This window comes from Phocoena sinus, chromosome 2, assembly GCF_008692025.1.
Source record: "Phocoena sinus isolate mPhoSin1 chromosome 2, mPhoSin1.pri, whole genome shotgun sequence".
NCBI lineage: Eukaryota > Metazoa > Chordata > Mammalia > Artiodactyla > Phocoenidae > Phocoena > Phocoena sinus.
In genome coordinates, this window is record NC_045764.1 from 75,621,904 (window position 1) to 75,646,402 (window position 24,499).

The window sequence follows — 24,499 nt, forward strand, 5'->3', positions numbered from 1 at the left end:
CCAGTGTCACAGGGTGGCTCCAACCCTTTGGCCTCTCCACTTCACTGAGGCCTCTCACGACACCCATTATCTTTGCAGGAGTCAATCCTACCTGTGCCTAAAACGCCCCTGTTGAGAGCAGCAATCTCTGTTCCCGAGCCGAGGTTAATACTTCATCCATCTTGCCACGTGGGACCTAAAAGGCAGTTCCAGGCACTGCATTTGGAACCTTGCTGTCAGAGAACGGCTCCCTTGACACACTTTCACAGAGTGGGGAATCCATTTTGTTTGTCTTCCATGGCCTTCACGGAAGGTGCTGTGGGTTTCCAAACCCACCAGTACAGATCTGGACTCCATGACTCTCTTTGGCCAAGTTTTTCATCTGTTACACGGGGATCATGGTACCTCCCCAATTCTACAATTCCATTGAAAACAAATGAAACAAAGCACCTAACAGAGTGCTTGGCACATCGTAGGTGTCAGGAGAAGCAGTGCTCATTCCTTGTTCCCTGACCACTGTGGACCACACCTCTAGATGACGTGGGTTGCCTTTTTGATGCTGTACTGTATTTCACAGAACACAATGAGCAATGGGTAACAATCGCAGAAACTTTCTTGGATTTTCTGTGGCGTTGTGAACTTTAAGCTGGTGTGACCCACCCTGGCCTCATAATCACATCAGATATGGTTAACTTGTGTTTTGTTTTCAATTTTAGTGATTCTGGCAGACGAAAGTTACTACTGGAAGGAGCACATGGAATTCTACAGAGATCTCTAGTTAGATTACAGCTTTCCAATTTCTGTGGGCATTTCCCCACATTTTCTGGAGACTGCCTTTCTCCTTTACGTACTTGTTTCCGATTTTTAAGCCAATGCTTTGACTTTTTTTTCCTCCTTAAACAGAGGCCTGTGTCTTGGGTAGAAGGCAAGGGGTATTAGGAAGGTGGTCCCCAAAGTGCCGAGTCCATGCACCTTTGCATACAAGATAACCCACTAGAAAGCAGATATTAAAACTTCTATTTACATTTATCTCTTTTTTTAAATTTAATTAATTAATTAATTAATTTTTGTCTGTGTTTGGGTCTTAGTTTCTGTGCGAGGGCTTTCTCTAGTTGCGGCGAGCGGGGGCCACTCTTCATCGCGGTGCGCGAGCCTCTCACTGTCACGGCCTCCCTTGTTGCGGAGCACAGGCTCCAGACGTGCAGGCTCAGTAGTTGTGGCTCACGGGACTAGTTGCTCCACGGCATGTGGGATCTTCCCAGACCAGGGCTCGAACCCGTGTCCCCTGCATTGGCAGGCCGATTCTAAACCACTGCGCCACCAGGGAAGCCCTACATTTATCTTACTATTAGAACCTAGGAAGAAATTAAGCTCTTCAAATATCTACTGTTTGGATGGACACCAGTGCCTTTTTGCAGTCTGATTGCCAGAAGGTCGTGGTTCACAAATGATAATGTTTATTTGAATAATTTAAAATACTTAAATGCCTAGACTCATTTGATTGTTTTTCCCAGAACTTTTATGGGTGATCAAAACCTTTGCTACATACAGGCTTGCTGGGGAGGGCTGGCGGTAGAGAGCCACCAGGGCTGGACTTGGAGCTGGAAAACTCGAGTTCTAGTCCTGGTTCTGCTGCCAAGTAGCTTGCACCATGGACACGTACAGCTTCTCTGGGCCTCACACTCCGCATCTGTACAGTAAGAGCTTTGGACTGGTTGATGAATAGGCAGGGCCCCTTCCAGCTATAACACGTTCGGATTCAGAATGTAAACGTAGAAGTATTATGCCCCTTCCTTACCCCTCTTCCTTTGTAGTTTGTTTCAACCCCTTCCCTTTTTTGCCTGTAAGGCATCAGTCCGTGACTCAAGTGGTCCTTACTGTAGTTCATGACAGGCTTCCTTTTTATTTTATTTTATTTATTTACTTACTTACTTTACTTACTTTACTTACTTACGGTACGCAGACCTCTCACTGCTGTGGGCTCTCCCGTTGCGGAGCACAGGCTCCGGACGCACAGGCTCAGCGGCCATGGCTCACGGGCCAAGCCGCTCCGCGGCATGTGGGATCTTCCCGGACCGGGGCACGAACCCATGTCCCCTGCATCGGCAGGCGGACTCTCAACCACTGCGCCACCAGGGAAGCCCCAGGCTTCCTTATTAGTTGGTACTGGCCTTCCGCAGTTCAGCTGTGGTTTCTGAGAGAGAAGCTGATAACAGGAGACATACTTGCTGAAGTGTGAAGGTTTGGGTCATGAGAAGAAATGGCTCGGTGGGTCCTGTGTCCTCCACCAGGTGATAAAAGGGGTGAGAGGTTGGACCCAGTGTTTATCTTCGCACGTGGAGCTGTCCTGAGCCTGCAGGACTCTTGGGGACACCCACCCGCAGTGCTATTTAGGGGTGCTCTGGTGGCTTCTCCCCCTGAGATGTGCCCACAGAACCCTCCTCTCTGCCTCCCTGACAGCCAGCCTCTCTGTGGCCCTAGATCTCTCTGGATCTGGTGAACATGTCTGGTTTGTACCCTGAAAGCTCCTGGACAAACGCCTTATGGCTCCCTTTTGCCCCTAGAGGAACGTGGCATCACCGTGCGGCAGCTCAGGCCAGATCAAGCAAGCAAAGGGTCTAGCTGTGCCCACGCCCAAACCAGGGGAAGGTGCTGAAGGCATTTCTCAGTTCTGTATTTCTTTGTTCATTGTTGGCTAGTGACCGTGGTGCTTGGGGGACGCCCCTCGCCCCTGCGCTCGGCTTCTATCCTGGACTTAGTATCCCCCATGGCTAATCCACGACAAAGGCTGCCCGTTCCCCCAAGACACCCCTGATCAGACCCCTGATCACACCCCCTTCTCCCCACCTATCGCATTCTGAAGCACACATCCTGAGTTTTCTCCTTCAGATATGCCCAAACAGTTCATTTTTCAGAAAAAGTAAATTAAACTTAAAAAAACATCAAATGAGTTGATTCTCTTGTGTTGTCATACCTCCAACATTTTGCGTGACATAAACGATACATGTTTTGTAATCAGTGCAGGAAGATGCCGTGAATGATAGCGAGTCCTGGAAGACTTTTTAATTAGGTTGATATCAATTCTGCTGCAGTCTGCTAAGTCTTTACATATTTTTCTTTTCCACAGAATGGTGTTTAAATTAGAATTTCTTCCATAGTACAGAGGAATAGTTCATTTTAAGTGACAAGGAATTGCTCTATTATCTCCCTGTTTCTATTTCCATTTCAGTTAATAATATGAATAAGAACCATCACCCGGTGTTTCCAGCTGATCTGCATCATTACTTTGGCTTCTTAATTCAATTTAAAAAATTTACTGAACAAGCTACCATTGCTTCAGGGACTGTAATTTTCAAACCAAAAATTATGACACATAGTCTGATAGGATTTTGTTTTCTTGGTTTATGAATCTACTAATGAAAGTCCTGTCAGTAGAGGTGCAAAAACTAAATCACATTTACATAGAAATTTAATAGACTACCTGAATTGTGAAGCATTAAATTCCATGAAACTGACCTTGCCAAGGTCACAGAGCTTATACTTGAACCCAAGTCTGTTGATTGTAATAAACTGCTAGATTAGCAAGAAGAAAGGTGTTCCCCAACCTTTGTACTTGAAAACAGGAGTGACGACAGGGAGGTCCCTGAAGGGACTGATAAATGCTTGACATGTTGTCAAACTAGCAGAGCTGCAGCTGAAAAGACAGAGGCTGACATCAGTGTGACTCTTCGTCATTTGTTTGATTAAAATATAAATAGGGGCAGAAGTAAAATGAACGTTTGTCATATAATGGGATTTCAACCATTGGATTCATTTTATTTTGTAGCTTGAAATGTCCTCACCCTGTGGTCAGAATTAGCCTGTTTTCCTTACCTGTCTGACAGTGGACAGTTAAGAGAAGGAGAATTGTCTTTAAGGGCAACATCTCTTCGCTTTGATCTTCTGGGCTGGGGGCATTAGGAAAGCTTTAGAAACTTCTTTCTTCCTTGGGGCAGACTCTGGGCCCAGGACCCCCATTTACCCCACTGACAGCTGCCACAGTGACATACACCTGGTTCTGAGATGAGCCAAAGCCACTGGGAATTCATTGGCCCAACTAGTACTGATAGAGCCACGACCGTGTGCCAGACACTGCCCTGCAGGCTGGGGACTCGGCAGGGAGTAGATGTGCTCCCAAGGCCATGTAGGGCCAGACTGCTTGCTCTGTGGGCTCCTAGATGCTGGGCTTTGCACACGGTACCCTATGTACCAATAATAAAAGTATCTGCTTCATGCTGTTGTGCGGATAAAAAAAGTTGATACGTGGCAATTACTAAACATGCAATAAAGCAATTACTATTATCTCTAGCATTATTGCTGTTTCCCACATCCACTGGCTTATCACAAGAACGCAATGGGTATAATGATTAAGTGCAAAGATTTGAGAGCCAATTGGCCTCAATTCGAAGCCCAGCTTCTGGGATTGGGCAAGTTAGTTAACTTCTCTGTGCTTCATTTTTCCTGCCTGGTGAGGTTGTGAGGATTAAATAAATTATCATGTATAAAATGTTGCGAACAGGGCTTCCCTGGTGGCGCAGTGATTGAGAGTCCGCCTGCCGATGCAGGGGACACGGGGTTTGTGCCCCGGTCCGGGGAGATCCCACATGCCGTGGAGCGGCTGGGCCCGTGAGCCATGGCCACTGAGCCTGCGCGTCCGGAGCCTGTGCTCCGCAACGGGAGAGGCCACGGCAGTGAGAGGCCCGCGCACCGCAAAAAAAAAAAAAAAAAAAATGTTGCGAACAGTGCTGGTATGTAATGAGAATTAGCTGTTGTACAAGAAGAATATTCTCCCCCGGGGAGAGAGCCACTACCCTAGATTTCCTAAAGATTGAGAGGAAGAATGATAGAACAGGGCTGATAATACTTGCAGAAAGTGCTTCCCTAGAGAGAAAGAATAAATTGCAGGTGCCCAAGAGAGAATTTCCTCGTCAGCCTCAGGACAAGCCCTCACCCAGGGGACCGATAAAATGTCCCATGTGTGGCTGTTTTCTGAGGCAAGAGGACTAGAGGGAGGGCCCTGGGGACCCCTGATGGAAAGTGCAGGGGATTTGGGACATGAATTCAGAGTAGTTTCTACTTGTGAAAATGAAACCTAGCCTCTCATCTACTACCGAAAGGGGGATCTAGTCTTGCCAGGTGAGATTTTTCCACGGCAGAGAAAAATACGTCTGAGAAATAGAAGTCATTTAAATTCTCTATGGCTAGACTTGAAATTGGTGGAAATGGGCCCAGTAGAGAGGGGTAGCGGGTCCCCACGTGTGCGATATGGCACCAAGGTGCACGGTAAGGTCAGTGTGTCTGACCCCATGTTGTGTATTTTAAATCGTTTATCTTCATTATTATTATTTTTTAAAATAAATTTATTTATTTTATTTTTGGCTGCTTTGGGTCTTTGTTGCTGTGCTCGGGCTTTCTCTAGTTGCAGCGAGCGGGGGGCTACTCTTCGTTGCGGTGCGCGGACCTCTCACTGCGGTGGCTTCTCTTGTTGCGGAGCACAGGCTCTAGGTGTATGGGCTTCAGTAGTTGTGGCTCGCGGGCTCTAGAGCTCAGGCTCAGTAGTTGTGGCGCATGGGCCTAGTTGCTCCGTGGCATGTGGGATCTTCCCGGAACAGGGCTCAAACCCATGTCTCCTGCATGTCTCGGCAGGCAGATTCTTAACCACTGCGCCACCAGGGAAGCCCTATCTTCATTATTTAACACACTGAAGAAATAAAACTGGTGATTTTATGGAGATAATTGTTTAGGCTTTAGCCAAATTAAAAAGGACAGTTTATATAAAAATGTGACGCATAGGGCTGGTGCAACTTGGATATAGAAGAGTTGTAAAAGTTGTTGAAAATGAGGTTTAGGAAACATGGGAGTATAGTGTATGCAAATGAAGGCCAGAGCTCAGTGTAATCCACTGGGGAGGACATATCACCTGTGGGGCAGCAGTGAGGGAAGGGGGTCTCCTGCTTCAATGGTCTTAATACTGAAGGAATTTTTAGATTGAAAGACGTCCAAATGGAACATGCCTTTACAAATCGAAGAGGAGATTACCTTGCTTTGCAAACTTGTGGTCTGGTGTGGGCAGCTTGATTGGAGCTGCTTGTCAGCCAGGACACTCACCCTCATCCTGTTTGGGACGGGGGCATGGAAGCAACAGCTACAAAAATGATCACAGCAAAGCCTCCAGAACTGGGCAAATCATCAACCTCACCAGTAAAACCACTGTACAGTTCCTGAAGTAACATTAATACATGGTACAATGCTTCCAGAATAACTGAAGCTTTATAATATCTTTGATGATATTAAACCAGTACTTCACATTTGTAAAGTGCGTGGAAGGGGGGCCTGGCTCTTTGGAAGTGTTTCATGCCACAATTTATCAAGCCTAAGATGCTACTGGTTATGAGTTAAGCTGTGACACAACATTGGTTGTAAGACATGTCCTAGTTTCACATTGTTAGAAGTATGAAAAAAATGCATCTTAGAATTGATGGAGTATGTTAACTCTTCGTTTATAACATCTTAGCTTTGAACTGTTCATTGATATAAAAAATCCATCCTTTTGGGAGCCACATTTCAATCTGAGTAAGTGAAAGAAAGGGAGTTTCTTTTCCTACTAGGGGCCCATTGTTATTTAAAGAAGAGTTTACTATAGCTGCAAACTGGGGTGAACAAAGCAGACATGGAATAACGAGAATATGGGGAAATGTCATTCATACATATATTTCATTGTACAAAGTATTTGATCTAATTTCTTTTTCACTGAAAAGAACTGTATATGTGTGTGCACATTTTATAAATATTTACTCAGCAGAGAAATAAAACCATACAGAAAGTACACTTAGATAAATAACTGCATCATTTTAACAACTGTATTGTCACATAGAGATATCATTTTATATAAATAATATCACATATGCAATTAAAACCAAGTTTGGGCTCCTGACCATCCCTTGTTTTGTTTTGTTTTGTTTTGTTTTCTCCCCCAAACCTTTTTTTACTTCCCCCAATCAATTAGTCCAGCCAGTGTCGCCAGCCTGGTGTGTACCATCCACACTTTGCCCCCAGATCATGTCATCATGTCATCATGTAAAACCAACTCTACCCCTAGAGGGATTGGGGGTTGGTATGATTGTTCCCTGGGGGCAATGTAATGTCAGGAACCTCCTTCTCCTGAGCAGGCTGCTGAGAAGCCCCGAGAGCCTCAGAGAAGCTGAGTGATTTGTGGGAGACCCTGAGGATCTTGCTGGGAGAGCTGGTCTTTGAGAGCTGCCTATGACCTTTCTGGGATCAAGCTGGTCACAGATACAACCATGCGGCCTGAGACAGTCCCAGATGATGCCTCTTGTTCCAGCTTTATTATTAACAACATCCCCTTCTGCACACAGAGTGTCTCAGTTTAGATGATAAATTAGGTTTGCTCTAGTCACTTCCAGGAAGGGTGACTCTAGCCAACCCTGGCTTAGAAACCACTGGATCTAGTGATCCTGGAGCCAGTGTCTACACTTGGCCTTGATAATGGTATCGGAAGTGAGCTGTGGTGTAGCAGAAAGAGCAAAGAAAAGAAAGTCAGAAGTCCTGATGACAAGTCTCAGCGCTGGCCCTTTGTCACAGGGATTAACTGAGGCCACGTATATGGAAATGCTACACAAATATTCAACTTTTGATCAGGTCACATGTACCTACGTGACTGAGACCAATAAACACATCCTCTACATTCACTGAGTCTCCTGTGCTCCTACTTTGTGTGCCAGCCCCCCATGTACTTTTCCATCCCCAGCCCCTCCGAGCAGAGGCAACTTGGTCCATTATAATCCCAGGCCTCACTTTACCCATTTGTAAAATGGTGACACTGCGATGGTAATATTCATGTCTTGCAGGTGTTGTGAGAATTGAATGAGATGTAAAGCTTCGGTGTATATTTATGGTTTCAGTAAAAGTCAGTTCCATTTACCTTAAAGGTTGAGGGGAATAGGGGTGTTTGTGGGCTCCTGACTGCCCACTCCCACTCCTACCCCCCACCTCTTCCAGAAACACCCCTTCCTTGCACTCTGTTCACTGTAGTTCAGCACCCACAAATGCTTGCTTCAGACATCCATCTTCACACCACCAAAATAGCGGGGGGAGTCTAAGTTCCATAAAGTTGAAACACATTGCAAGCCCAATGCTGGCTTACTATGCCTGGCACATAGACAAACAAATATTTATGGTTGATTTTTTTTTTTTTTCCATCGTTTGCGGTGGAAGTGTTTCATTCCAGGCAAACAGCAGAACTGCGAAAGGTAGAATACCCAGACTGTCGATTAAAAGATGAACGTCTAACAGATAGTTCCAAGCCTTTCCTGTTATGACTCACTGGGACAGAAAATCCCATTAAAAAACAAGCTCAGCTCATCAGGCCAGAGCCATTACCCATTGTCCATTGTTGACAATAAGAATATGGCTTATCTGCCTTTTGCGGTGATACGCTTACAACATTGGGGACATTTGAGTCCCAGGTTTTCTGGAAATCATCACCCCCAGAAAATGCTTGATAGTATTGGCATCATATTCAACATTTCTATTTATTTTTAAATTTTACTAACACATTCATATGGTTTAAAACAGCAATAAAAAAGTAAACTGTGCAGCAAAGTTTAAAATGGAGAGTGAAAGTCACCTTTCTCCCCAAACCCCAGGCCTTGTCCCCAATGGAACCTTGTGTATCTTTCAAGAAAACAATTATAACACGTCTTTTATTTTTTTAATTTTTAAATTTTTTTAAGGATTTTTTAAAAAAAATAAAATTTATTTATTTATTTTTGGCTGCTTTGGGTCTTCGTTGCTGCACATGGCTTTCTCTAGTTGTGGCAAGCGGGGGCTACTCTCTGTTGCGGTGCTTGGGCTTCTCACTACGGTGGCTTCTCTTGCTGCGGAGCATGAGCTCTAGGTGGGCGGGCTTCAGTAGTTGTGGCACGTGGGCTCAGTAGTTGCGGCTCGCGGGCTCTAGAGCACAGGTTCAGTAGTTGCGGTGCACAGGCTTAGTTGCTCCACGGCATGTGGGATCTTCCTGGACCAGGGCTCAAACCCGTGTCCCCTGCATTGGCAGGCGGATTCTCAACCACTGTGCCACCAGGGAATCCCTCAAGATTTTTTTTGATGTCCATTTTTTTTTTAAAGTCTTTTATTGAATTTGTTACAATATTGCTTCTGTTTTATGTTTTGGTTTTTTGGCCGCGAGGCATGTGGGATCTTAGCTCCCCAACCAGGGATCAAACCTGCACCCCCTGCATTGGAAGGCAAAGTCTTAACCACTGGGCCGCCAGGGAAGTCCCAACACATATGTTCTAAAAAGTTTAGGCAAGTGCAGTCCTTGAATACTAAATCCACGTATTGACTGCTATTTTCATGAAACTGGGGATCTTGAAGATCTTCCAGGTCAGCACAGGCAGATTGCTTTCAATGACCGTGTGGAACACCTGCAGGGAGTGCCATGTTCTAATCGGTCTCTAATCCATACGTCCAGTTTTCCTCATTACAGACTTTGTTACAGTGAGCAACCTTCTACATACATCTTGGCATCCTTGGTAGATCTTGAGGTAAATTCCTAAAAATAAAATGGCTGGATCAAAGGGGGTATGCATTTTATTTTTATTTACTTTAGTTAACAGTTTATATATTGGTCTGTGTGACTGAAGTTCTTTTTTTTTTTTTAATATTTATTTGGCTGTGCAGGGTCTTAGTTGCAGCATGTGGAATCTAGTTCCCTGAGCAGGAATCGAACCTGGGCCCCCTGCCTTGGGAGCTCGGAGTCTTAACCACTGGACCACCAGGGAAGTCCCGTGACTGAAGTGTGTTTTTTTTTTTTTGCGGTACGCAGGCCTCTCACTTGTGGCCTCTCCCGTTGTGGAGCACAGGCTCCGGACGCGCAGGCTCAGTGGCCATGGCTCACGGGTCCAGCCGCTCCGCGGCATGTGGGATCTTCCCGGACCGGGGCACGAACCCGTGTCCCATGCATCAGCAGGCAGACTCCCAACCACTGTGCCACCAGGGAAGCCCTGGTGACTGAAGTTTTGACCCCTATTTCCACATGAGTCTCTAAAGATACTGTGCTGTGTATTCTTTCTACAAGAGGGTAAGGGCGTTTATGGCCACTCCTTCCCCAGGCCCTGCCCAACAGTGAGCCTGTTGTGTTTACCCAGCACATTTGATGGCCTCCCTTTCCTGGACGTATGAAGAAGTGTCGTTACCCAGTATATGGTCGTCTCCTCTTTCCGGGATGAACCAAGGAAGGAAAATGCTCAGAGACACTAGTGAGAGTATGTGCAGAGCCCTGGCTGTGAGCAGGACTGCCCTGGCGCCCTCTCCGTGGGAGTGGAGGTTGGCTTTCAGGAGACAACAGTGCCTGCTTTCGTGCGCTGACTCCCCTTTGCTCACCCTAGTCCCCACCCTGCTAAACACACACCAGTTCATGACACTTCTGCTTTTAAAATCAGTGACCGGGGGCTTCCCTGGTGGCGCAGTGGTTGGGAGTCCACCTGCCGATGCTGCCGATGCAGGGGACACGGGTTCATGCCCCGGTCCGGGAAGATCCCACATGCCGCGGAGCAGCTGGGCCCGTGAGCCATGGCTACTGAGCTTGCGCGTCCAGAGCCTGTGCTCTGCAAGGGGAGAGGCCACAGCAGTGAGAGGCCCGAGTACCGCAAATGAATGAATGAATGAATGAATAAAAAATAAAAAAAATTTAAAAATAAATAATAAATAAAATAAAATAAAATCAGTGACTGGGTTCTTCCCCAACATGAGGTACTCCTGTGTCTTGGTGCCACCTCTTCACTGTGAGGAGTACACTGGGCCATTAAGTGAATGTGAGCATACCCTACGTTATAGAACTTGCACGTGAAACAATGCTTTTTAATCAACTGTTTCATCATTAGGAAGTAACTGTGGACCAGAGAAAGTCTGCACTCAATGTTTACCTAGTGAGAAGTATCTCTTTCGTAATTTGTTATCATTGTCAGGGCTAAGAGTAACTTTTTATCGTCATCATCATTATCATTGTTTATTATTATTATCATTTCTTAGCTGGCACGTTAGCAGCCATTTTCCGTCCTTTGTACGGCGTCGCTTCACTTACCAAGAACTGTTGGGAAATGAAACACCTCGCTGAGTGCCCCTACTTGTTTAAAATGTTACCATTTTTTGGTGGGGAAACTAAAAGGAGTTACCCCATCCAAAAAGCCCACAGAAGAGAAGGAAGTGGAGTCTCACTGAGGTGCTAGCTTGGTAAACTGGACTTCTGTCATCTGAGGAAAATGTACCTCCTCACACAGATGGGGAAGTCTCCGTCCCTCGGGTCGTCTTCCCAGCAGGCGTGGCAGCCCATCCTGCCCCTACCCTCCCAGTCAGGGGCAGGAGGAAGAAGCAAAGGAGTCCAGGTTATTTGTCCCAGGAACACCATTCTTGTCCACACAATTCTAGGACAGTAGTTTGTGGTCTGAAGGCAACTTTCAGCTTCTGAGGACATTGTCTAGGGCAGCGGTCCCCAACCTTTTTGGCACCAGGGACCGGTTTCCGTGCAAGACAATTTTTCCAAGGGGGGAGGGGAGGATGGGGAAGGGTAGGGGTGGGGGGATGGGGGTGGGGATGGTGGGGAGGGGGATGCTGGGGGAGATGGGTCAGGCGGTAATGCAAGCATGGGGAGCGGCATATGAAGCTTCGCTCGCTCTCCTGCTGTGCGACCCCTTACTGGTCTGCCACCCCCCGGGGGTTGGGGACTCTGGTCTAGGGTTGTAAGGTGATAACTGTTTCCCACTGTGTTCCCCACTTATTCTCTGTCAGTGGCTATGTTCCAAGGAAGGCTTCTGGGAAAGTCACACTATGATCAAACATTGTGGTCCCCTATAGAAAAACAGAAAACAGTTGTTCTTTTTCACTGTGGGGAACTTGGAAGCTTCCGTGGGTTGGGATGAGAGCCTATGCATCCTTGTTTCATTTCCAGCTTCCCGGATCCGGTTCTCACCCTCCGCTAGAACTGCCCAGCCCAGCCCTGTCCCAGCTTTCATCTGCCTATGGGTGGGTTCTGTGGATTGCCAAGGACGGGTCAGCCTTCCCTGAAAGGCTCTAAGGTGCTCCCAGCATCCCTAGCTATTTTCCCTCCTTCCCTTTACTGCATCTGAATTTCGGGGGGCGGGGCAGGGGGGATGGAGAAGGGGGAGGAGAAAAGCATAGTAAGGGTGGGGGTCAATAAAGACAAAAACTGCAATTAGAAGACCTTGGGCGATTTACTTTTTTTTTTTTTAAATCAGCAACATAGAGATAATACATAGTATAGGAGATGATTGTGAAGATTGAATGAGTTCACATATATAACTATAATAGCCTGGGAGGAAGTGGGGGAGAGAGAGAGATTTGTGACCAAATTGGTTATAGGAAATATGTCAGGTGAAAAATAGCTCCAGTGTTTTAGTCTTTGATGCCAAGAGAAGGTGGCCATTAACAAAAATTGTATAGTCTTCCCTTTGTATCCACAGGGGATTGGTTCCAGGACCGCTGTGGATACCAAAATCCCTGGATGCTCAAGTCCCTTATATAAAATGGCATCGTACAGTCAGCCCTTCTTATCTGCGATCTATGGTTGGGAATCCGCGGATGCAGAACCCGTGGATACGGAGGACCCTCCAACTGTTTGTCTTTTTAGTGATGAACTCAGTTATGTCTTTTTAGTGATGAATTCAGATAAATGGCATTCTGTTGCCATTTAAACATAACATGTGGAAATATCCAGTAAGTCACTAGGGAGAAAGTGTGAAGAACCCGTGATGTTTGAATGAGTTCATAATCATAGAGACTTTGGTTCGCATCTTGCCTTTGCTACTCACTGCTTGGGGTGTCTGTTTCCTTGCATGTAGCATGGGAATGTTAACCCCTCTCTCACAGGGTTGTTTGGAAGAGCAAAAAAGCAATTGCCTCAAATCAAATGGCTCATTGCCTTCCTTATAGTAACTGTCAGGTATCCTATTGGTTCCTTACCCTCTTGTAGATAGAAGTCTGGAGACTCAGCCGGGGACTTTTTTGTGCGGAGGGATATTTGAGACGATGAGAATCAATGCACTCCACGAGGAGCCCTGTTGCGCTGGGGAGTAACTGCTGTTAGGAAGAAGACACTACCTTTGAGATGGGACAGATAGTAATGTATCACACTGCAGTGAGAGAGAGAAAAGACAGTTGGATTGGGCACCAAGATGGACTTGGGTTACCTTGAGAAGGCATTTCTGAGGCTCAGTACAAACACATACACTATGACACAGAGCCCCTACATTTCTTGTCCTTTGCACATGTTAAATAACAGCTTATTAGTAGCCCTTCTGTTTTGTTCAACTGCTTACATTTTTAAAGAGAAAATAATATTTTTGCCCTTTTTTAAGTAGGTAGATATTTATTCGGGTTAAAAAGAAACAAACACACACACCTACTGGCTAGTTACTCCAGGACCCTAGTTTTCTATGCAGAGTAATTTTTGCAGGTGCCCAGAAAGAATATTCAAGCTGGGAAAGCAGGGAGGGTGGAGGAGGGGAGGAGTCTCCAGGAATCTTTATCTGGTTGGAAATAGAAGGTGGAGATTGAGATCTCTCAACTCTTCCATTGAGATCCAGTGAGTCATGCTGTGGCCAGTGCTTTCTGCTTTGCCTTAAGAATAAGGAGTGGTGAGGTTTGAGGTAATTTTGGAACTGACTGAGGAACTGATGCTGCTTGTCATGGACAGGACGGCCTCAACACGCTCACAGAACATGCTACGCACAGAAGAACCTCGTCTGATCTCACAGCTTCCTTGGATAGGTAGAGCCCTTGTCTGCTTACTGGATTTACAACTTAACACCACGGGTGGCCTCTGACCACCCTGTGGCCCGCAGGGCTTCCTATCACTTGGCATTTCTGCAGTGGGATCCCCCATGTGTTGGACTACGTGCCAACCTCTGTAAGGCAGCCTGGGTGGCAAGCTTTCCAGAAAGGGTGGCTCCTTTCCGGAGGTTGAACCCATCGCACTATGCTTTTCCTATGGTGGCCCCTTCCTTGGCTGGTTTTTTAATAATTGCTTTCCCAGAGCTTCTTAGATTTTGCCATTTCAAAGGGCACATGTCTCCTGCAGGGAAAGCATTAAACAGTTTTTTAAAGTGAAATTTAAAATGTTATTTATCTTGTTTCTTCCCACCTTCCCCTTCTCTCAAAGAGCGTATTGCCTTTTCTCATCCTAGTTTTGACGTTTGAGCAGGTGGCCTTTCTAGATACCCTAATTCAGAAATTTTTTCTCCTTTATCCAAACTCCTCTCAAAAGTAAACTCCTGGGCTTCCCTGGTGGCGCAGTGGTTGGGAGTCCGCCTGCTGATGCAGGAGACACGGGTTCGTGCCCCGGTCTGGGAAGATCCCACATGCCACGGAGCGGCTGGGCCCGTGAGCCATGGCCGCTGAGCCTGCGCGTCCGGAGCCTGTGCTTTGCAACGGGAGAGGCCACAACAGTGAGAGGCCCGCGTACCGCAAAAGAAAAAGTAAACTCCTGAGGAGGGAGAGGAGCCAGTCTTGCTTGGTTCAATGCCCACCATGCTTGTCCAGCGTGTGACATGTCCAGTAGGATGCATGGAGAGCTTGAAGGGAAGGGAGAGTCTTCTAATATCTTGCCATGTATTATTTGTCATTATCTCATATGTATTAGCTTTTTTTTTTTTTTTGCACCGTGAGTGTAAATTATAATGAATATCCTTCCTTGTCTAGTCTTGTCTGGAAAATTCAAAATATTTTACGTCCACTTCACATGGCACCTTCTCTAGGAAGTGATTTCTGTCTCTCCTGGGACAAAGGAGTCTCCGCCCACTGCTGGAACACCCATTTTACATGCGTTTACATGTTGACTGTTGCTGACGCACAAATTATGAATCATTTGGTGGCTATCTCGCACGTCCTTCAGCAGACCATGAGCTCCCCAAATGCAGCCACAATGGGGCTCCCATCTGCCCTTAGCTCCAGGACTTAGCACGTAGTCCAACACGTGGGGGATCCCACTGCAGAAATGCCAAGTGATAGGAAGCCCTGCGGGCCACAGGGTGGTCAGAGGCCACCCGTGGTGTTAAGTTGTAAATCCAGTAAGCAGACAAGGGCTCTACCTATCCAAGGAAGCTGTGAGATCAGACGAGGTTCTTCTGTGCGTAGCATGTTCTGTGAGCGTGTTGAGGCCGTCCTGTCCATTTCCTTGTTAATAGAGCAGTGATCAGGCATCAAAATGTAGCTTATCTTTTGAATGTGGAAGGCCAGTATTACATCGACAGTGGTAAGTTCATGGATGGAAAGCAATTCAGATGGCTTGAGAAATTATGACAGTGTGACCTAGCCATTGTGGGATACATATTCTTTCCAGTTCTGAGTTCTGTCATATAATTTGCAAGACAAGTCTAGAAATTTTCTGTTTCATTGCTTATTTTACCAGTCAATTCTACAAAACAATAAGGTTGAAGGAATTATCCAAGCCCATTGATCATTTACTGTGCTGTACTCTGGATACCGCTTGGTGCTTTACATGTTGTTTTATTTAAAACTTACAGGAACGCTATGAACTGGGTCTTATTTCTCCCATTTTTACAGAGCCAAAAGCCTAAGTGACACAAAAGCTTAGATCACTTTTCCCCACTTCACTTAGGTGGCAAAGCGGAAATCCGAATCCAGATCTGTTGATAGCAAGATCTTCGTTTGCTTTGCTCATTTTCATTTGATATAAGGAATATTTGGGAACTCAGTGACATTTTTCTTTTCCTCCAGGAGAAAATACACCATCCTCATAATTGTGTGTTCTCTGTTTGCAGGGAAGCAAAGGTGCCTACCGGTACCACTGGCAGAGCCACAATGTCAAGCACAGTGGCGTGGATGACATGGTGTTGCTCTCCAAGATCACAGAGAATGCCATCGTGGAGAATCTAAAGAAGAGATACATGGACGACTACATTTTTGTATCCTTTATTGGTTTCTTTGGACATTGCTAAGTGAGATGACATGTCCATCCTATTATAAGAGATCCATCTGAAATCCTGAACTGACACTATATGCGCAAGTCATTTTCACCATGGCAGAATGTGATTTTGTACTTTTTGTCCCTTGGTTCAGGCTGTAGGAAGGGCAGAGATGGTGCCAAAGTTTTCCCCTGGCATTTCACAAAAGCAAGATGGAGCCAGGGACTTCCCTGGTGGTTAAGACTCCGTGCTTCCACTGCAGGGGGCACGGGTTCCATTCCTGGTCAGGGAACTAAGATCCCGCATGCTGCGCCGTGTGGCCAGAAAAAAAAAAGGTACAGCCAGTATTCCTCTATTTCAATCAATGGCACTGTACCTTTGAAGTGCTCTAGCCACGCACGTGGTGTCTAAAACCTGTGCTCTTCCTAGAGAATGTCCTGGTCTGCAGAATTCTGTCGATAGCGCTCCCTCATTGCAAAGCAGAGACAGTTAAGTCCAGACTTAAAAGGTTTAAAAAAGATTGCCTCATGCAAAAAAATATGCCATTTTGCCAGATTTTCTGCATTCTTATGTTCATGAAAAGAAAAATGAGAGAGAGGTGAAGATGAACTGTTGAAAATGTCTGATATTCTTGAGTTCTTTATGTTTCAATTTTAGCTTGCCAGATACCATTTTTTTGGTAGGACTTTAAAAATTCAGAATGGAAATTTGATTCAAATGTGTGTTGACTTCATTATAAACAGAGAACTGTGATAGTTGCCTAAGTTCCTACAGGATTCAGGAGTTCTGTTTGGTGCAACTATGTAAAGTTCTTTTAATAGAATTATTGTGGAGTTGGTTATAGATAAGCAAGGGTCTGTGAATATCTATATAGTAGTACCAGAAAGTTTAACCGTGATGCTCTTGGTGGCTTCTGAAGGTACGGCGTTCTGGATGATCATTAAAAGCGGAGTCTTTGCAACTATCATAACAGACGTTTTAGATTTTAACCCCCAAACCTTGGGAAGGTAAAGTTTTCACATTCGTAGCTTCTGTTTATTATTTACACTGCTCCTTTGACTCTTAGGTAAAAGCACCCATAGCAATGCAGCAGTACCTTTGCAGGGACTGCCTATTCTATCATCGGTGAGGAGGGAGTTCAACTCACCAGGGGTTAATACTAATAGACATTATTCCAAGGCACTTGGAGGGTTCTAACCAATACCATGCTGTTTCTTGTTTACCACAGGAAGTTTTTCCAAATATCTGGGTAGTTAAATCCCTAAACCTCTGCTTTTAAGCATTAATAGATATATTTGGATTCATTAGCTACATTATAATAGCATCTTGATCAGGTGTGGAAGCCCACTGCCTAAACACAAAATCCCACCCACCACAGGATTTTATTGGAACGTAGCCATGCTTGTTGGTTTACTTATTGTCTGTGGCTGCTTTTATGCTACTATGGCAGAGTTGAGTATTTGCAACAGACCCTATGATGCGCAAAGCCTAAACTCTTCTCTGATCCTTTACAGAAAACATTTGTTGACTCCTAGATACCTGCACAGAGCTTCCTTTAATTGTATGAAAGCAGTTTTATTCAGTTGTAAGTTCTCATTTTATTTGGTCAAAAAATTGAAATATGCTCACTTTGTCTGGGCTTATCATCTATTAAAAGATTTTAATCACTTTTATGTGCAAGACATAAGGCACATGGAAACTGGCTGATGACGGATCAGGAAGAGTTGGGATGAATCTGGACAGACTGGCTTCAAGCTTTAATCTGCATGAGCTTGGTGACCCTACACAAGTTTTGTGATCTGTGTTCCTTGATTTCCTCACCTGTAAAATGGGAGTGATGATAAAACCTCCCACATGAGGCTGTTGTAGAGTAAAATGAAATAATGAATGCAGTGAGTACAAAGTAAGCATTAGTTATTATTATCGTACACTAGTGCAAGTGTATAAGTTCCTCCCATATTTCTTTTTTTTTTTTTTTTTTTTTTTTTTTTTGCGGTACGCAGGCCTTTCACTATTGTGGCCTCTCCCGTTGTGGAGCACAGGCTCCGGACGCGCAGGCTCAGCAGCCATGGCTCACGGGCCCAGCTGCTCCGCGGCATGTGGGATCTTCCCGGACCGGGGCACGAACCCGTGTCCCCTGCATTGGCAGGTGGATTCTTAGCCACTGCACCACCAGGGAAGCCCCATAGAAGCTTTGCAGTGGAGGATTGGTTTACTGACAAGCCCATAAAAGACTCATTTCCAGTGGATGTAGTTGAACTCATTATTCATTGGAATGTTCTTAGAACGTGGACTCAGCTTATTACATTATTTACATAGGCGTGGTTTGTTTGGTTTTTTTAATTTTTATTTATTTTATTTATTTATTTTTGGCTGCATTGGGTCTTCGTTGCTGCACGTGGGCTTTCTCTGGTTGCAGCAAGTGGGAGCTACTCTTCATTGCGGTGTGCGGGCTTCTCATTGTGGCAGCTTCTCTTACTGCGGAGCATGGGCTCTAGGTGCACGGGCTTCAGTAGTTGTGGCACATGGACTCAGTAGTTGTGGCTTGCGGGCTCTAGAGCGCCGGCTCAGTAGTTGTGGCGCACGGGCTTAGTTGCTCCACAGCATGTGGGATCTTCCTGGACCAGGGCTTGAACTCGTGTCCCCTGCGTTCGCAGGCAGATTCTTAACCACTGTGCCACTAGGGAAGCCCTATAGGTATGGTTTTTGATCAGCTGGGTAAGAAAAGAAAAAAATGTCAGTGGTTATGAGCAGCCAGTCCATCATCAACCTAGACAGACTCACTTTTCCCCCTACAGATCGTTTACCCCTAAAACACTAGAAACTCCTAAGAACAGGGACTGTGTCTTCTATACCTTTTAAAAAACAAAGTTTAAAAACCACTTTAAATCAATATGTGTTCATTTAACACGATTTACAAAATGCAGTTAACAAGAAAGGAGAACATTAAAATCCCCTGCTATCCCACTATATAAGGTTTGTTCCTATTAACCTGTTGTATATTTTTCAATTTACTCACATATAAACATTATCTATACATACATGTGCTTTCTTGTTAATTTTAGCCAAAAAATGGCATCATCCTGCATTGTTTATTTCTTAGTTTCCTGCATAATTCTTGGCATGGTGCATTATAGTAGATGTTCATTGAAAGTTTGTTGACTATGAAGACTCGCTTTTTATATTCAGACAGCAGAATTTTAAAGTGACTCACACAGAGGGGGCTGATTCCCAGCCTTTGAATTAATGTCTTTGAATCAATGACTGACTAATCGTGTGTTCTTCCAAGGAAATGAGTTAGTTGACCACTAATAGACTTCGTGTTGTAGAAACCTCTGCCCACTCAGTATATGAGAAACTCGGCATCAGCGTGCTTTCCGGCAATAGCACAGAGCAGCTTTCAGCTTTGAGGAAGCTTGATGGCTCTGTTGGATGTTTATGAAATAATACCAAGGGTCTAACTGTGAATCTTTTCCTCTGATAAGTGATAGAAGCCTCCTTTATAAGTTCAATGCCAAGGGAATGTTATGATAGAGTAGCATTATTTTGAATGAGTTTTTCCCCCTCTCTCTCCTAAGCTTAATAGTTAAGACAAGAAGAGATTCGCCTTTAGGTTAAGTTATAAAATTGCTCATTTTACCCATTCTACATCTAATAGCAGCACATTGTTTCGTACTGAAGGTCAGCGTTTGGAACAATCAATTGTTAATGCATTCAGGCTGACTGCACATTTCTTTGTTCCACATTAGAAAAAGAAATCTACTTGGAAAATGGGAACACTGTTAACCAACAAAAACCCATTTTTTTCAGCTATTTATCCTAAGACCAGGAAGGTTTCATTTACTATCTATTTTTCCTGAGTGTTTCCACACTTCTTACAATTACATTCTAAAATATAGGAGGGAAACCTTGCAGTATTTTCTCTCTGCTTGGTGAGATATCATTTATAGCCACTTGGCTGACAAAAATAGTTCCTGTGCAAAGCACTCCATGCTCATTTGGTCCAACTTTCTCCAAACTTGTTTTTTTTCTCAAAGACCACATGCTCAAGTGTGCTTGGCATTTTCAGCCCTTAAATTAGGAGTTAAGACACTTGTGCCAGAGCAACCAGAGCTCAGGGCAGCGCCATTGATTTGAATGAGGTTTGACCCTTGGCCGTCAGTTCATGTTGGGGGGCAGCCACTGCAGTGAGATGAACGTGAGTCTGGTGTCCGGAGCCAGGGGCTCAAGTTCCAGCTCTGTCGTCTCCACATATGTGACTTTACGCAGATCACCTCACCTCCCTGCCCCACCTCAGTGATGAGTCCAGGCAGGTCGACTAGATCAGTGTGGGCAGTTTAGGAGAATTCACTGGCTATTTAAATTAAAAAAAAAAAAAAAAATTAAACACTTAATCTTGCCTTATAAGACCATTAAAAACAAATTTACAGAAGCTGCACTACCATCACATTTCATAAAAGAAAGAATATTTTAACACCCAGAAAGTAGAAAGGAAATAGTGTAAGAATAAAGGATGGTCCTTTATACTGAATACATTGGGCTTTATAAAAAATTCAGGGCACTGTTTCTCTTTTTGTCATTCTTGCTGCAGATCGATGAAAGTACAAGGATCCACAGAGTAGTAATTGGGAAACAATCAATTAAAGATCTATTAGCTGCTTTCTGTCTTGCATATGCTGTTAAATAAGATGGCATTTATCTTATTTCCGGTTGTTGGGTTTTTAAATTTTTAATCACAACCTTGTGTTTCTCCATACAATTTGAAAATTAACCTTGGGCCACACCTTTCCAGCTAAAGGTTGTGTGGGTAGAGACAATGATGGAACAGCTTTTTCCAAAGGCACACCTGAATTATGCAGCAGGGAGTGGGAGTGAGTATTAGAGTTACCTGGAGAAGTGGCCCAACCCAGTAGATGACCTGTGCTGTCAGGGAGGTAGCTGAGGTCTCTGCAGACCCAAGCAGGTGGGAAAAACATATTTGTTTCCTTTAAATTCCAAATCAAATTCTCTTGTCTCCATTCTGATTTAAGTAAATTTGTAGCTAGATAGGAACAGCGTTATTCATTTCAAACCAAACTTTATTTTTCAGGAGTCCTCCCAAATAATACCGCCCACGAGAGCCCTACTGGATCCCTCTTCCAATCTGAGTCATGGATTCAGGATTGGCCTAGAATATTCCAAAAGAGGTTTTTTTCTTTGAATGTCTCCTTGCCAGAGTTTCTGTAGACTACTTAGTGAAAATCAAGACTTTACAAGATGTCTTTTCACATAGCAGACTATTAACAGTAAAAAAATGTTGGTTCCTGACCGTCCCAGGTGGCAGAGTGGTTAAGAATCACCTGCCATTGCAGGGTACACGGGTTCGAGCCCTGGTCCAGGAAGATCCCACATGCCGCGGAGCAACTAAGCCCGTGCGCCACAACTACTGAGCCTGCGCTCTAGAGCCCGTGAGCCACAACTACTGAAGCCTGTGCACCTAGAGCCCATGCTCTGCAACAAGAGAAGCCCCTGCTCACTGCAACTAGAGAAAACCCACGTGCCGCAACGAAGACCCAACACAGCCAAAAATAAATAAAGAAATATTTTTAAATGTTGGTTCCTATAGGAGCTCTTATGCAACCCAATCTAGATTTATTTACTGGGGAACAAGGTTGGGTTGGTGATTCCTTTGGCTTGGGTCCTCTGGCAGCTCTTTATTCTCTGAGTGCAGGGATTGGTTTATCTAGGACAGGGGACATTCACAGCAGTCCCTTTACAGCTAAGGAAGGAGCACCATCCTCCATGGAAAGATCCTATCTGGGGATGGATGTAGGCATAGACGTCTACTTCTGAAATGAATATGGTCGTAGCAGTGCTGTACTTCTTGAATGTTGAAGATTTCTCTATGCCTCAGTTTCCTCCTAGTAAAATAGGATTAAAATAGTAACAGGGGACTTCCCTGGTGACGCAGTAGAGAGTCCACCTGCCGATGCAGGGGACACGGGTTCGTGCCCCGGTCCGGGAAGTTCCCACATGCCACGGGGCGGCTGGGCCCGTGAGCCATGGCCGCTGAGCCTGCGCGTCCGGAGCCTGTGCTCCGCAACGGGAGAGGCCACAGCAGTGAGAGGCCCGCGTACCGCAAAAAAATAAAATAAATAGTAGCAGGATTGTCATTAGGAGCTTAGATTAGTGCCATGTATACCCGTATGTGTTCGATCAGTGTTTTTATCATCAACACTTAGTGAGTCTTGGCTGTAACACTATGGACACTTCTGACCTGCTTAATAATTCTAACAATAAATTTATCTGTTCTAAATTTTACCTCAAAAAAAAGTAGGCCACTAACGTGTGGTTGGCCTCCTCTGATTTTGGCACTTGGAACTATGTTTGCTCTTGGCCCTTCTGTGACTCTGTAGTGATTTTCAGTTATGATTCACTGTCTCATCTGCATTTTCTCTTAGTGCCATGGCCTGACCCCAGAGCAGTGCTGGGTGTATCTGGATGTGCAGTGAAAATGGACCCCATCTTGTCTGCTACTGTTTCATGTTCAGCCCTTTCAATCCTGAAGATCTTTCTGTTCAGTGAAAAAGCAAGCAAAATTGCAACCCAGTCACTCCCCATTCTCACTTTCATGTATAAATATTAATTTTTAAGTATTATCGGATCCATTCGGCACTTGGCTCATTTGCGTTCAATAATAACACCAGCACTGCATCTCAGAGATGTTAGCGTGACAGAATGAGCATTGTGAAGTGTATGAGTTAAGGACATTGCCTCTACTACATATCAAACATTGTGCTGAGCATTTTATACTGTTTCATTTAATTCTCATAACAAGCCTATCAAGTAGGTCCTATTTACCCCATCGTCCAATAACCAGCACTTAGAGATGTGACTCAAGGTCAGAGTAGAATAGAACTGGGTGTGGGGAGCTAGGCAATCTGACCAGATTCCCTGTGCTGCTCTATTTGACACTCAGGTCCTGATATATGAATATATAAATGTACCCTTGGAGGAGGAAATCTCATAGCTTTACATTCTTTCTTTTTTTTTAATTTATTGATTTTTGGCTGCATTGGGTCTTCGTTGCTGCGCATGGGTTTTCTCTAGTTGCGGCGAGTGGGGGCCACCCTTTGTAGCAGTGCACGTGTTTCTCATTGCGGTGGCTTCTCTTGTTGCGGAGCACGGGCTCTAGGCGGGGAGTTTTATCTCTTCTGTCCATTTTGTTCACTGCTGTATCTCTGCATCTGTAACAATGCCTGGTGTGTTGTAGACATCCAGTTCAAACCAGTTGATTGTTGAATGATAAATGGAAATATTTTGTATGTTATAATAACACTTCATTTTGGGGGCGTATGTAACACATTGTCTTCTGTGGGGCCTTCTGGGATTTCCCACACAGAAAGAAAACCTTCTTCCCTAAACCTGATCTATGTGGGTTTGTAATTTTCTGCTCTGAATACCACTTATGGAAACAACTCAGTTCTCCAGAGCTTCGAAAGAGCAGGACTGGGGCTTCCCTGGTGGCGCAGTGGTTAAGAATCCGCCTGCCAATGCAGGGGACATGGGTTCGCTCCCTGGTCCGGGAAGATCCCACATGCCCCGGAGCAGTAAAGCCCGTGCGCCACAACTACTGAGCCTGCGCTCTAGAGCCCGCGAGCCACAGCTACTGAGCCCACGTGCCACAACTACTGAAGCTCGCGTGCCTAGAGCCCATGCTCTGCAGCAAGAGGAGCCACCGCAATAAGCCCACGCACTGCAACGAAGAGTAGCCCCCGTTCGCCACAACTAGAGAAAGCCCGTGTGTAGCAACAAAGACCCAACACAGCCAAAAATAAATTTAAAAAAGAAAGAGCAGGACTGTTCAGTTCATCTTATATCCCTCTACTTGTTAAACAGGTAAATGAATATGTTTTTAGTGTACCTAAGAGACATGAAATTTCCAAGGAAAAAATATTTGCTCTTTTTACTCCTTCGTCATTTGTTTCGTTTTTTCCTGGCTGTGCATGTCATCAGTCTTGAAAGAATGTGCTTCAATTCACTTAAAATAATGATTTCTTTTAGTAACACTTTGGTAATTAAGTTAATTACTCTTCCTGGAGAACAAAACCTTAGCTAGTTGGTAATTGCTTTTGGCTTTATTTGTAATCTTTTAGAAGACAAACGTGAGCTTTTCCTTGGGACAATCATTATGAATTCTTGATAACATCTGGTTGCTTAATTCAAAAAACGTGTAGCTATGAAGATTAATGATAGACCTTAACTGGATTTAAACTCAGACATATATAGGATCTGTATTAATCTCAGTCAACCCTTTCAAGCAGATGCCATATTTTGGGGAAAAGGAAATTGAAATGTACCAAGGAGCGGTAAGTTACATGCCACTTAAGTTACTGTAGTGTTTGGGGGTTTTATGATGCATGGGCAATTGAAGTTTGCAATACATTTGCATTTTCTTATTATGAATTATTTATTGGGGAAATGCAAGTAGGTGACATTGTTAGATTTTTAATAATGTGCTGTTCTTTAGAGTACAGCTC

General features: G+C 44.7%; 1 protein-coding gene across 3 annotated transcripts in view; it reads left to right on the forward strand.

Annotated features, from left to right (window-relative positions):
- The window catches only part of MYO1E (myosin IE), a 204,334-nt gene that overhangs the window by 71,943 nt on the left and 107,892 nt on the right, over positions 1 to 24,499 (forward strand). For 2 of the 3 annotated variants that reach the window (XR_004348446.1, XM_032622614.1), the window contains exons 2-3: positions 15,837 to 15,980; positions 24,239 to 24,328. Coding sequence is in view for 2 of the 3 variants with exons in the window: in XM_032622614.1 (XP_032478505.1) it covers positions 15,837 to 15,980; positions 24,239 to 24,328 (234 nt within the window). In the remaining variant the exon portion in view is untranslated. Of the gene's footprint in view, positions 1 to 11,986; positions 12,114 to 15,836; positions 15,981 to 24,238; positions 24,329 to 24,499 lie in introns of all 3 variants that reach the window. The other variant, XM_032622613.1, reaches the window with a different exon arrangement.